The sequence below is a fragment of the Acromyrmex echinatior genome, chromosome 3 (genome assembly GCF_024713525.1).
Source record: "Acromyrmex echinatior isolate Ae372 chromosome 3, ASM2471352v2, whole genome shotgun sequence".
In the NCBI taxonomy this organism is placed as follows: Eukaryota; Metazoa; Arthropoda; class Insecta; order Hymenoptera; family Formicidae; genus Acromyrmex; species Acromyrmex echinatior.
In genome coordinates, this window is record NC_141854.1 from 11,160,584 (window position 1) to 11,175,400 (window position 14,817).

At 32.8% G+C, this 14,817-nt stretch overlaps 2 protein-coding genes across 2 annotated transcripts in view; one reads left to right on the plus strand and one right to left on the minus strand.

The window, feature by feature from the left end:
* Positions 1-1,852: 1,852 nt before the first annotated feature.
* ec (ubiquitin specific peptidase echinus) overlaps positions 1,853-14,817 on the plus strand; it is a 70,090-nt gene continuing 57,125 nt past the window's right edge. Inside the window, exon 1 of the mRNA XM_087404202.1 lies at positions 1,853-2,403. The gene's annotated coding sequence lies outside the window, so the exon portion shown is untranslated. The remainder of the gene's footprint in view (positions 2,404-14,817) is intronic.
* LOC147910197 (uncharacterized) lies at positions 11,149-13,995 on the minus strand. Its single transcript, XM_087404344.1, has 3 exons — positions 11,914-13,995; positions 11,614-11,802; positions 11,149-11,555 (listed from the first exon to the last, which is right to left on the minus strand). The coding sequence occupies exons 1-3, from the start codon at positions 12,611-12,613 to the stop codon at positions 11,530-11,532; spliced, it is 915 nt and encodes a 304-aa protein (XP_087260470.1). The 5' UTR covers positions 12,614-13,995; the 3' UTR covers positions 11,149-11,529.

Sequence of the window (14,817 nt, forward strand, 5' to 3'; positions counted from 1 at the left end):
CCTGTTGCAGAAACAGGTAGCAATGATCGCACCGAGCCAGTTCTTTTCTCCATACAAGGGAGAAGTGATATCGGAATATCTGTCAGAAAGATTCCGAGCGTTCTAAGCTGCCGATGTGTGGAACTATTCAATTCACTCTATGTTTACAAAGTTCTTCTCTCGTTAAAATGTTTAAAATATATAAAGTAAAATTACAATAGTTATACACTTATTTACATTTTTAAAGCTAATCGAATTTACTTATCTCAGAGAAAAAGAACGATATAAGGGATATAGGATGAGAAATCAATCTGTTCAGATCCGAAATCTGAATTTAATTTGTGGCTTGATATCAAATTAAAAATTAATTAAAATCGAGATTCTCCAGATCTATCTCGTGTAACGGAATCATTTTGATGTCGCCCTTACACGCGTCGACGTTAAAAAGTGCGGAATGACAAGATCCGGGAGACGATAACTGGTTTACGCACGCAAAGGAAACCCGACGAAAGAAGACGATATATACCGCGCAAGGGCGGCGGCGCAATTGCGATCGGGTGATGAGGTAAAAAGGGAAGAGCCGCGGAGAGCATCGGAAGCGAACGGCGCCCGAGGTTATTGCTGGAGCGAGAAGGACGGGCGGAATGAGTTCGAACGAAGAGTACGAGTATACGCCCATTCCCGCTTAGAATCTAGTCTACCGGAAATTTGCAGTTATCTCGCATTCCTCGCAGGGTCGAACGCCCAGGGGGACGCCCCTCCGATCCATCGGGAGATCGTTAATTGCTGGTGGCTGAAACGGGATTTCCAATTTCTGCGTTCGTCGCGGGGATGATTTTTCTCGCTGATCATTCGCCGGATGAAAAAACAGATTTTGGCGGCGGAAAGTGTTGTCGGACGGTGTGTAATTATCGATGAAGGCACAGGCGACCAAATTTTGCGAAATTGAAACAAAGATGATAATATCGAGTCTTTCTTTATACAAGTATTAGATATTAAGGGAATAATGATAATTGAATCTCTTGAGTTGAATAACATTTTGTTAGTTTTAATTCGTTTAGTTTTCTCATATGTGTAAAAAATCTCTTCTAATAGGCCGTTTGGTACCAACTTAAAAATTGTAGACAATCATTTATCAATGATATTATGCGGATTGGAAGAGCTCACCACATCTTTGATAAGAGACGATGGACTTGAAAGATAGTGCGTGTACATGCATGTCAAAATATAAACAATTAATTTCTGGTTAACTTAAAAATTAACAATGCCCATATTAATATACGTTAATAAATAATAAACAAAATTTAAATTAAATTTAATGCATTTCTTCAATTAGTAATTGTTCAATTCTGTTGTTTTAATTACATTAATGACATATTGAATAGTAACGCGACCTATAGAAATAATTAAAAGTAAATCAATGGATTTGACATTACAAATTTAGTGTGAGTCTTTACTGAAATAGAATGTATTTAATAATAATATTAATAAATGTATTCGACGAATAAAACTCAACTAATTTTTATTTTATTCACTTATACATGTAAAAAAAAACGTAAATGCGAAAGGTCCGAAATCGTATGCGAGTCACATTTGATCAGCTGAGAGGTCGGCAAGCCGCTCCCTTCGATGACAATAATTCGTATCATTTAGTCAATTGCACCTTTGTGTCGGAGCATCGAGGAATCGCGGCGGAGTCTCTTATCGTTGCGATTGTCAGCGAACGCACCGAGCGCGCGATAACGCGCGTCGCGCACCTGACAAGCGCTGTCGACCAATGGGAGCGCGCGCTCGTCGGCGGCCATCTTGCGCGGCCTCGCTTTCGCGTCGGAGCGGTCGGAGTCGCGTGGCTCGCCGAGGCCTTCTCAGTGTACGCCGACTGTCGACCGCGGCTGACTGGATGTTCGGGGCAGTTTTCACGCGGTCGAGCTATCCGTTTGTCATAATTAAAAGAAAAACGGAAAAAGAGATCAGGTTGAGATTCAAGAGCCAATTTTAAACGATCAGCGATCGATCGACGACGATGACGTTCGAAATGCGATATCGAGATTTTTAAATGCGTGTTTATTCGCTGTCAGCGACAGTATGTGACGTCAGTGACTTATCTTCGTTTATATTTCGCGCGTCGAGGATCGCGTTGCACTCGTGAATCACAGCGTTTTTTCGCTATTTGTATGCGTGAACGTGTGTGACAAAATATACATTTATTGACAATCGACGCGGGTGTTTCATCGGTCGCGACAGAGAATGAGTTAAGTCCTGGATTACTTCGATAAAACGGTACTCCAATTGTGGTTCGACCAGTTTGGTCCAGCGCGACAATCAACCGCTTTGTCGCTGGCGATTGTCGAAGCAAACGTGAACTCCGGTGACGAAAGTTGTTTTTTCGAATTTACGAGGGAAATATTCGTGTATGCGGCAGAGGTAAGTCCAATACTTGTTTTATTTTAATATTAAACTAAAAAAAGAGTCTAATTAATTGGAATTCTGATTGAAAATAGATAAATTAGAATTTTCTGTTGAATCTATTATAATTCTAGTTAAAACCAAAATTTTGATATGATCAAAATTTTCTAATTCGTTTATTTTTAAATAAAAAATATTTCTCACTTGATAAAAGTTTCGATGTTTCTTATTTATTAAACGGATCAAGTGAATAAATTATATTATGAAAATTAAGAAAGTGATAAAAAAAGGATTTCAATTTAAAAGACATAATTATTGATAAGTAAAAAAATTTCACACATATACAGAATTTTACCTTTCACATAAAAAATATTATATTAATTTGAAAAAATAGAAACACGGTCAATAATCGAACCGATTTAATGCTAATACAAATAAAACGTATGTTGATGCATACATTTTCAAAAATATCGGTAAATTAAATTTAACATCATACGGTGTCTATATGTATATATAATTCTCACCGGGTTGATATTAATATTAACATCAATGATGAGAATTATATAAACATCGCATAGTATTAAATTCATACCGGTATTTTTTAGAATATGGAGAATTTCACACACTCGGGTACTATTTGAGAACCATGCGAACCCATTGTATCGATTGTATTCCCGTTTGAATCTCGAAGTAATATCGCACGCGAGGGAAATCCTCGATTCCGTTCTTTGAAGATGTATTAACTAAACGTGGTTCTATCCTTTTACTTTTTTTATCTTTTTACTTTTTATCTGATGCCAATATGTAAATAAGCAGTAAGGAAAGTCATTGCTCTCTTTCTCTCTTTCTCATTCTCTCTACGTATGCGATAACTGCAATGCTGGATGTGTCGTTGTGCTTGCATAACAAGACGTGCTAATAAGGACATGACCACGTAAACATCGGGGACCACCTGCGCGCGCGTAAATAATAGGAATTTAAATCGTGCGATCCTATCACGATAGGCGACCTTGATTACGTAGTGCAGCAATGGCATCCTTGCTGGGCAGAAAGCGTAAACGGCACAATCGCGTCGCCCACATCAGAAGACCTAAACTTAGCCTTGCACTTTCGCCAGGATTAGTGTTCATTTGTCGCGTTTAATAAACATCACGATTTGATTTGCGAGAATACTGAAAGAAAGGAACTAATCTAAGTTAAAATCTAAGATTCAAACTTTAAATCTGGAATGAAAACTACATTTAACCAATCTAGGAGGAACAGACAATTTATTTATTTATGTTGGAAATAATATCTACAAAAATTATTTTTATATTTTAATCGCGCAAGTTTAATTCAGTAAATTAATAATTGTAAATAATATTTTGAATATTCTACTATTCACTTTTATTTTTTTATATGATATAGAATGTTATATCTTAAAAAAGATGACATTTAAGCTCTAAACTTCCGGTATTAAGATTATTAGATATTAATATTAACATAATCGGCTTATCATGTGAACTTCATTAATCCACGAGCTATGTAATTAATGCTATAATTATTTTATTTGATTGCAGAGATTCAATTTAAGTAGATATTGTTTGCTTGATTAATTGTAAGTAAGCAGGAAGTCAGCTGTCAATATCATTTAGCGTATAAAAAAATATAATGATAATGCAAATAATTTTATCAGTTTTATCCCATCTTATGATACTCTCTTCCACTATAAGTGTGCTTGATATATTACTGATAACATAACGAACTTGGAAACGTGCAATTAAAAACGCATTCTAAATACTAACGAGAAGATAGATTTAATTTTGAGAATAGCAGTATTTCATTTGCGGTACGAGATGGATTTGCGCAAATCGATTTTTTTTCCGGTATAAGCCTCTCTTCAATTTGTCGATCCATTGTTATCCAGCAAATTTTGCCAGTGATTTGCCCACACATCATTGTTCCTTCTCAAGAACAATAAGCCGTTTAACTGTGTTTTACTATGTACTTTTGTTCGCCGTTCGCATTCTAAATGCGAACGAAAGCAAACTGGAGATCACTTCGCATATAGACACAATGATTTTTGAATCAGGCAAATTACCTGCTATTTATGTGAGTCTGTTCAATTTCATTTTATTTGTACAAGTTAAACAGGAGTGGTCTAAGCATACACTCTTTTTTGACTCTCAATTTTATTTTATTTTAATGTCAAATATTCCACGTAAGTCAGTATACATGATTTATCTTGTCGAAATGTTCTGTTATGAAGATATAAATCGAATTTATATCTTTATAACCTTACTCCGTAATTGTCGAATTTTTAATCGTTTTTTATATTTTTTAATTTAAGATAGATCTAATAGATCGATAGGGCACTTTTCACATAAGCATATAATATATTTCTAACTTCTCACATTTTCTTTATTTTTTGCAATGTATAAAGAGATTTCAAATGATACACCGGAAGTTCAAATTATCGCGAAAGCCGAATTATTTTATGAAAGTTCGTGAGAAATAACGATTTAAATTTTACATACATTTTTTCGTAAAACAATAGAAAACCATACAATACGTATTAATTGTGAGTAAATAAATTCAACTTTAAACGTATTATCAACTTTAACGTATATATTTCTTTATTATATTTATTACGAAAGTTTATTACAAAAGTATTACTACAGTATTTTTATTATACTCCTTTTTTTATTCTTTTATTTCTTGAAATGCTTTCTTGGGAAAGTTTAGGATAATTAATCATATTTTTTAAAATGTATTCTAGATTTTGGAATGATAAGGTTTGTTAGAGATTGATTTATTATTTTAATTTATCATGATATTGCACTTTATTTGCATTGCAATATTACATTGAATCATAATAAATTGACGACAAGAACTGTATTTTATTTTTCTTTGTATTGTATTGCAGTATAAAAAATGATTTTATTTGTTGGGAATGGTGTTTTTATTGTTAGTACGAATAGTTTGGTATTTGATTCTTATGCGATCGCTGGCACCTATCATTCTTTGTCTTTTACTCGGTTTTTTCTTTGTTCTTGAAGGTGAGAGTATATTGAACAGAAATTTTACGAAGACGTCATAATGTTAGAGCGCTTCAGAGAATAAACGTAGTCCTTCCGTTGTATCAGCTCCCGTGCCAGACGCTCTTTCATTAAAATCTAATCTAATTAAATCAAGCTAGCATGTATGGTGTGCCTTTGTCGCTCTTATCGTAGTTTGATGTTTACCGTGATGCCGATAAGCTCGGCGATGCCTACAATCATTTTACATGAGGCAAGTAATTATGCTCAGTTATTGATAATTATGAGTAGCAAGATTAGATAAGTAAAATGTTATAATTTTAATTTCTTACTTACGTTTTTTTCGAGTACTTTAGGTAAATAGCTCTTGATTTAACTTAACTTTTAATTTAATAATTTTTATATTATTATTATCATCAAACATAAGTTTCCAAGAATAAATAAATTAAATTTTATAAGAATTATCCAGTTTTAATAAAGTATCTCTCAAAGGTTAAAATTAATTTATTTAATAATAATGATAAGAATGAAATTTGGAGGCAGCTGCATATGACTATAGCATGCATGTATAAATAGATGTGTGTCGAAATATTCGCGCAGCATCCTTTCCGTTCGCCACAGTGGAGCCTGACTCATGCTAGGTATTTTTTTTAAGCAAAGAATTTGTACAGGGCGTTCCATTCTGTGCCTATCCTGCGTTTGCACAGAGATGCTGACGTTATCTGGCCCTTGTCGCAAAACGCCCACCCACGCATTGCCTTAGGCAGTAAGTATATATAGGGTGTCACATGATAGTGCATTGATTGTCAAGCATAGCTCTTAGATGAGAGTAATACCTAGAAAGCTACTGTCTTACAAAAGATGCTGTTAAAGATTCAGCTACTCATTAACGTGTCGATTTTTTTCAGCGTAACCTCGCAAAAGTAGCTGTAATAGGATAAAGTGAAATTACTTAAATTGAGCGAAACATACACGATGTGTCTTTCTTTTTTTGTGACTTTATTATCCACATTTTTATTTTTTACAATGGCACTTGGTGAGATATTGTGAAGTTCTTTTGTTGCACATTTACTTTACTTCACATTTGCACGGTGGTAGAAACTTCAAAAGATTCTTCGTTAACAAAGCCGTTGTCTTATTCATCTTATTATAGAGAAAGATTCCTTTTGCTTTCCAACGCACGGCGAAGACATACATTAACTTCGTTACAGCGACGAAAGATCCATTCATTTCTTCATACAAGTTCTCATTGAATGCACACTGAATCGCTTTTTGATTCTGTTGTTTCGTCGGGAAGCACCCATGTACTACGCAGTACGGTTAATATAATGTAAGTATTGTGTGGTTTAATTCGATGGTGCTTTATGCACAACAGAGATACATAATTTAACGAAAATGAAACAAATAGCAAGAAATAATTAAGATATTGATGATAATAATAATAAATTAAAAAGTATTCAAACCGTATAAAATGATTTTAATTAATAGAAATAACGCAATAGTTCGTGTAGCGAATGTAAATTTCCCCGAATTTCCATAAAACCTATCATTTTTCAAATAATGTAAACGCGCGTGGAGTAATATAAATATTAACATGGTGCAAAGCTATTATATATGACATTCAATCACGCTTTAACTTTTATTGCTGTATCGCGAAATCGTTCAGCGATGAGAGAATGGAAAAAAATCATACCCGGAGGTATCGACTTTTAATCATCTTCGCTACGTGATAGCCGTGATGGGCACGCGAAATGTCAACGATGAAATTTGATGGTGTATTCGTTCAGAGAGGAATTTATAAATAATTTATTCGCGATTGCTCGATTGATATGAATGACAGAAAACCGTGTGATGTACATGCATGTAATACACACAATATGATTACGAAAATATCTGTATGACAAAATTAAAGTGTGACGAAATTAACAACGATACAAAATAGGGTCAGCCAGTTTCATATTTCAAACCGTATTTTGATGACCATACTAATTTATAATCGCAATGATTATGCGATAATTTTTATAATTCCAGTGTTATTTTTAATATATTTTTAATTTAATTATTTTTTAATATTTTTTAAATATAATTTTAATATATTATAACAATTTCTTATCTTATCTTTAATATGTATATAGGTATTATACATCTTTAACATGACAAAATTATTAAAATTAATATTACTTGCTACCTTTCATGAAAACTTAATCTAATTATTTTCATAAAAAATATTAACGGATTTTGTATAAAGTTCTGATATTGTCTGAGGCTGTATGTAAGCAGCAAAAAGAGGAATATGTCGAAGAGAGCATAACTTCGCGCGGGATCTCTTAGTTATGATTTCATTAAAACTTCGTGAGACTTTACTCAACAGAAACGATTCTGGAACCTGTAACGATTTAAACCTAAACTTAACTTGGACGAAGGCATTAAGCTTGAATATGATAATATGTATAATTCTTTGTCTTACTTTTTTATATTTGCACCTAAATATTGCTTAAAAATTTTTTAATACTGCGGAAAAGGTTTACCATTTTTCAAAAACATTTATTTTGCTTGTTATTTCTTTATTCTATCAAATAATCGTAAATATATGTGTATAACATTATTTATTAAGTACACATAAATTTATATTATAATCAACTTTTATAATATAAAATTTCACGAGTTAATTATTTTTAGCTATTTGATTTTCTTCAAATAAAATATACAACGCAATCTATTAGCATACAGACCAAAAATTTTGCGCAAGGCTTGCACTGTATTTCCAAACTTATTACTTAGGGCAGCTGTACCCGCTAAAAATTTCTCGAGGCTTTTCAGGCATCCGCACTTGATAAAACATTTCCCCATGATGCACAAGCGCAGAGCCTATCGGTGTTTGGATAAGCTAGCGTGAAAATAAAGGTCACGTTAATTTATGTCGAGAGAGGAAGTAAGTTTCATAAATTGTGTATGATGTGTTTGGAAAAGCATCCGGTATTGCTAGATTCTTTTTATTTCACAGTTATCGCAGTGATAGTGACAATTATTATTCCCTCTGAAGAGAAAAGGCTTCTTTAAATTTATATCTACTGCTAAAAATATTTTTGACAAATTTTTTCATTGCACTTTCTTTCTATTGCATTATCGTCACTTTTCTGTTTCTCCAACCAATCTAAAGAAGCGCCGCGCACATTTGTCTTGTGTCAGCAAGTTAATAATTAAGACCGCATATATTTCGACTATACAAGGGTGTAAGCAAACGTTTGAACAAAGCTCCGGGTGTTCGTTGGTCCCCACATCAAACTTGATGTTGATCGCAATCGATACAGTCGCGCTTGCTTTTTCCAGTAGCGAGCCTGAATGGAGTTTCTATCCGCGTTACTCGGTCGCTTCATTCACACGTCGCGTCGAGTGAATGTTACGTTCGATTCGCATTCATCCGTTCCGCTGGCTACCGCAAACAGCGTGGCGTCTATCGCCTTTCCCATGTCCCCCGGTTCAGCGATGCGTTTATGCATATGTATACACCTGCAACACCGGTCTCGGTAATCCTAGTTCGATTTTCGCTATGCACATCGGAACACGCTTCACAGCCCGCAGCACTTTACAATTCTTACATCTTTTCGTGCTTTTAAGACAACGAGACGGGGAGCTAAAAATATTTTTAACGCAGTTACAATGTAGCGCTCACTACTTACTGTCACTGCATTTTTAAATTGTCTGTGGTACGTATTTATAGAACGCCAACCACAGAATCATATAGGCTGATGCATCGTCACAAGCAAACCGCTTGTAACACTGTTGCAAAATTTGGACCGCAAGGACGAGTACGTGCTCATAATTTATAAACTCCATAGACTAACATTTTTATTGCATAAAACAATGTTTTCGATTTCGTATGTTTTTAGAAGTAAATTAGATACGAGAAAAGATTAACATAAATCTAACGTGATACAAACAAATGGAGAAAGTTAAAGATTTTCTTTGTCTCACAAGAAACCGATACACTATTTGCTAATAGTATTATTTAATTAAATTACAAAAACAATAACAGTGAATGGTTTCAAATTTTAATATTCTATATTACTCTAATTTTTTTGCTGCAACTTGTTTTTGTAAATAACAGTAATGGCATTTAAGTTTTTATATAATACATAACGAAAGTTAGATACACAAAATAAATTTAATACAATTTCTTTATGGTATATACTTATATCAAGATACATTAATGTTACAGAAAATGAAAAAAGAAAAGATATAAATAACTATAGTAAAAATAAATATAGTTTTTGTCCTCTGAATTTATATTCTGAAAATGGAAAAAAGAATATCAATAGTTACATGATAATTTTTAATTTAGAATTCACATACAAAAAGTGATAAGAATCTGTTGTTATAAAAAGTGTGACATTGTTTAGTGTAATATAATAATTTATCGCAATATGTATTTTTGTAATATGTACATGTTTTCGTTTAATTATATTTTTTTCAAGTAATTTTAAGTGCTAAATATGATAAACCTAATATTAATTATATATTTTTTATATGACTAGTTATATATTAGGTGTTGGAATTAATTCGTAGCGTTTTACAAGTGATGGGAAGTACTTTCATTAATGTATTTTTTAATGCTCATGTGAAATAAATAACATTCTTTCATTAAAAAACGCTACGAATTAATTCCAACACCTAATAGTATATTTTTCTTTTTAATTGTAATCTAAAAATTGAAAATCTACAGCTCAATTGTTTCAGGAATGTATGTATTCAAAAAAACAAACTCAGTTAGCGTTCCTCGAATCGGAAGTTTGTGTCTGAGCGTTCTGCTTCACCGATTTCCTAGTTCTTCGTGATCTTCTTTTTCTCTGCAGTAACAACACATAGGATATATCTTATGTATTGACAATATACTTTATACAGAGATTATTTATATATGTAAGAAAAAAACGTTGCTTTCAAATATTTTCTTTATAATTTTTTATGAGAAGATTTTTATATCAAATTATTTTTAAAAAGTTATTCTGTTTTTTCAATTTTGCATTTTCTATAAAATAATTCTATAGAATAACTAAAAGTAAGAAAGAGAGAAAAATTAAAAGTTTTACTAATTCGTTTTTATTAGTTTTCAAGATAGTATCATGAGTTTAAGATATAATTAGATCTAAACGCTTTCTTTAAAACGTTAATTATAAAGGATAATCAAAATACTATAAATGTTTAAGTGTAAACAGATTTTCATCAGTAATTTTACGTTATATATTTAAATACACATATGCTTGATCTTTACAACAAAGCTTTACACTTTCTTGTTAACATACCTTCTTGTTTAGATCTTGTCATGAAATCGCGAAGGAAGGAATACGAAACGAGTCGCGAGAGGAATTCCTAACGGCAAAGGGACAGACAAGCTGCTTGGTATAAGTTGTGAACTCCGTTTATCCTCGATTTGATAAACGCCGACTTCTCGTTAGAAAGGAAGTACTGCGTTATAGCTGAATAGATTGTAGGAAATACCTTTTACCCGATGTGTAATCTTAATTCAACAAGGCGCTTGATGAATACATAATATAAAAGCAGTAAATTATATTTTAACGGAAGTTCCTAAAAAAATTAACTTATTATTATTATTTTTCTAAATATATATATGCACTAAATATATACTTAGAATATATTTATATGCATATATTTAATAAGTTTACATAATACTTTAAAATTAAAATATATGAAAATGTGATAATACTGTAAAATTTATAATTTATAAATAATATATTTCCTTATCATATATTTCCTTATCTTATATAAGTACAAAGATTCTTAAGTACAATGCTAGTTTGACTTTTGAAGGAGAAAATTAAATGGAAACTAATTTGCATACAGAAAGCTCGGTGAATTCAAAAATTTGTGTGTAGATTGCACATCGGTTTTTTTTCTCTCATGAGAGCGGATGTGCTTTGTTATCGCACGTACGAGTTTTTTTCTTAGGAATAATAAATCACCCAAAGATGCATACAATGGATAAATCTTTGCGAGGAAATGCAATAAGATAGATTAGATTATCAAAAAATTGGATAGATTACTTTAATGAAATTGCATGAATATGCTTTTATCTTGTCATGTATCAAAATATCTTTTATGTTATGAGGTTTTATGCCGTTGTTAATGTAGTCTTGTCTAAAATAAAAAAATTATTAATTATTTTTATATTAATTAATATATTTGTGCTACTAACCTCGAGAGATTTGACGAGACTTTTTCCATATTACGAAACATATTATTGGTAGGATTGTCGGATACATTTTAACCATCGTATAAGTTATCTCTATTGCCATATTGTTATAATGAGATTGTGTTATGAGAGTGATAGCTCTCACAATTCGATATGGTACCATAGTTATAAAAAATCCAATATAAATACCAACTGCACAACACGGAAGTTATTTCAGTATAATGAAGAAGCATAAGAGATCTATGAAAAGCTATATAAATTAAATAATCGCTATATTTGCATTAAAATGAAATTTTTACGTACCTAGAGAGATAAAACGCTTCATATCTTTGCTTAACGTTTCAGTTTTTGATTTTAATAATATCAGGTCATATAGGATGAAGTAATTGAGCAAAATAAAAATAAAACACGGAAATATTATAAACATAATAGTGGATGAAACGTAAATGTCGTACATAATTTCTTTTACAAAATGATCGTACAAGTGTAATTCTATGGTTGTTGCCATTATACACATTGTCCATATAAACAAGATTCCTTTTATAGCTGTCGAAATTTTTAAAAGCGACTTGAGAAGAGGTGAATTTTTTTGACAAATGACAACGTACGTCTCAATATTTAGTAGAATTATCGTCAGGTTGGACGTGATGAAGCTCATTAAAAATATGTAGTCGAGATTCATCTCTAAATGTATATCGAAAATCCAGTTAAGTACTTGTTCAAGTGGTTCAAGCAGGATTACAAAGTTTGATAATACCAGACCTACTATGTAACAGTTAGTGGACGTGTGCATGATAGAATTTAATATGATAAAGAGACCGAGAAAAGCATTTAGACTAATGCCTGCCACCAGTAGCGTGAAGTCCATGATATTACGCACGGTTGCGGGAATAATTGGTATAATGTTCATTTTGGTAGGATTAATTGTTGTAATGAGGTCCACTTGAATACGCGGGAATGGGTTCTGCATATGTACTGTTTTCATATCATACATGTTAGACATTGTCCAATGTTAGTGGAAGAGTGCAATGTATAGGAGATTGATCGGTTTTCTACAATCTGCGAATCCAAATGTCTCATTAACACTTTAAAAAATTCTATGTACACGTCTTTGTATTCTTAAAACTTGTACACTTTCTTTGAACTTTGGTGTAATAACAAGCTTTTGCAGCGATTGAACTATGTTTTACTGCAGGAAGAAATATGGCAGAAGTTAAAATGATAAATTATGACGCGACACATGTTGCTTCGACGATCCACATGTATATTACTGACTGTGACAGAACGATGGTTTGCAGGATCACCACCTATTTACCTTCCCTTATAGCAGTGTGACGCAATATCATAGGTGGACATCGTCGAGTAACTAACAATGTTATACAATTTGCCGACACGCAAACGTTCCATTTAATAGAGTGGTTTAACAAGGTGCGAGTCGGTTATTAGAACTTCAACGTTGCTTATACGATCATTTATAATTCTGAAATAAATTTATTATTTTGAAAAAAAAAATCAACAAGAGACTTAATGCTATGCATTAAGTCAAGCCTCGTTGATAATACAAATAACATTTAATGAGATACACTCAATGAATGAAATTCACTCTATTTATGCTATTTTTTAATTTCTCCGTGTTAATAATAGACTGCTGCAGAATTCATTCATTTGCATAATAAGATATGAGTGTAAATATGAAAGCACGTCTAATATCTTGCGAAGAATTTATGGACGTTCTTATTTATGAGTAGGAAGCATCCGTCCTTGAGGATTCGCTCGAAGGGCTTCGCTTTCTGGCCGCAAATAACGACCAAGTAGCAAATAGAAAAAATAATGTTACTAGAATAAATCTTATTTCTTACGGCTTGCTCATTCGAGAAAGAGAAGAAATGAGCTGGACAATGTGGTTGGATATAGCTATGTGAAATAAGAGGAAAGAGAATGTCTCGCATGCAACTGTATAATACAAGATTTGCGGGATGGTTTTGGCAACTAGCCACAGGCGCGATATCGGTCAGCTTTTGCTGGTGATAGATTTATCGTTAGATTTATAAGTCCAACCCCTTTGGCGCAAAGGGGTGTTGTATCTTTCTGAAAATGGAGCGCGACTATCTGGCGTATTGTGCACTCCGGAGGTGCTTACAATCGGAGCGTTATCGAAAGGAAGGACTTGAGAACGATGTATCGTCGTTCTATTGTCATCGAGGTAATGGAACGAATTAAAAATTGCGGGGGCGGATCGACACGAATATTTATTGTATTGTATTCGTGAAGTTAACATCGATCTTAACTCCGAGTACGTGAATTGTATCGAGCAGTAATTTATGTTAACTATCGTTCTTTGAGCGAGATTTACATGCAATATGCTGTATTATTTATAGCCCTGTGTGTAGCAATATTTGCACATATTTATGCAATGACAATTACTTCATAGATTTTATATATATATATATATATATATTAGGTGTTGGAATTAATTCGTAGCGTTTTTTAATGAAAGAATGTTATTTATTTCACATGAGCATTAAAAAATACATTAATGAAAGTACTTCCCATCACTTATAAAACGCTACGAATTAATTCCAACACCTAATATATATATATATATATATATATAATATATATAGATTACGCTGCCAGAAGTAGCGTCTATAAGAGTTATTGGAGTCTTTCTTGTGGTTAAGGGCTTTGAGCCAGTTTGACTACGTGTTTTCATCTTCGAACCAGGTGCGAGCGAGCACGTGGTTAATTTTTGTGGGTTCCTTCGTGCCCTTTTCTTCTTATTTTCGTCTGCCTCGCGATCGGTTTAGTGATGGAGGGCGGTCTCGGGGCCAAATAAGTGCAGTGGCAGGGCCTTAGGGTCCGGCACCGTAACCGGTTCGCCGCCTGGGCATCATTACGATGTAACTTAAGTGACCCTGAGGAGGCTTCGAGCTGCACGATAATCAGCGAGTTGTATTATCATCGCTGAGTAACAACATTCCATTGGTGGCCTCGAAAGTGTAAAGTAGTCATCGTATAATATAGTCGAGTAGTCTAATAAAAAATATTATATTATGATATTTGACTATAGCTACTTTAACTAATACTAGTCACATGTTAGAGGTAAAATTGATTTATTTGATTTATTTATTATAATTTTATTTATTTTATTATATTTATTGAAATGTCAAATGTTTTAAGACTATATTATTAAATAAACCTTACGTA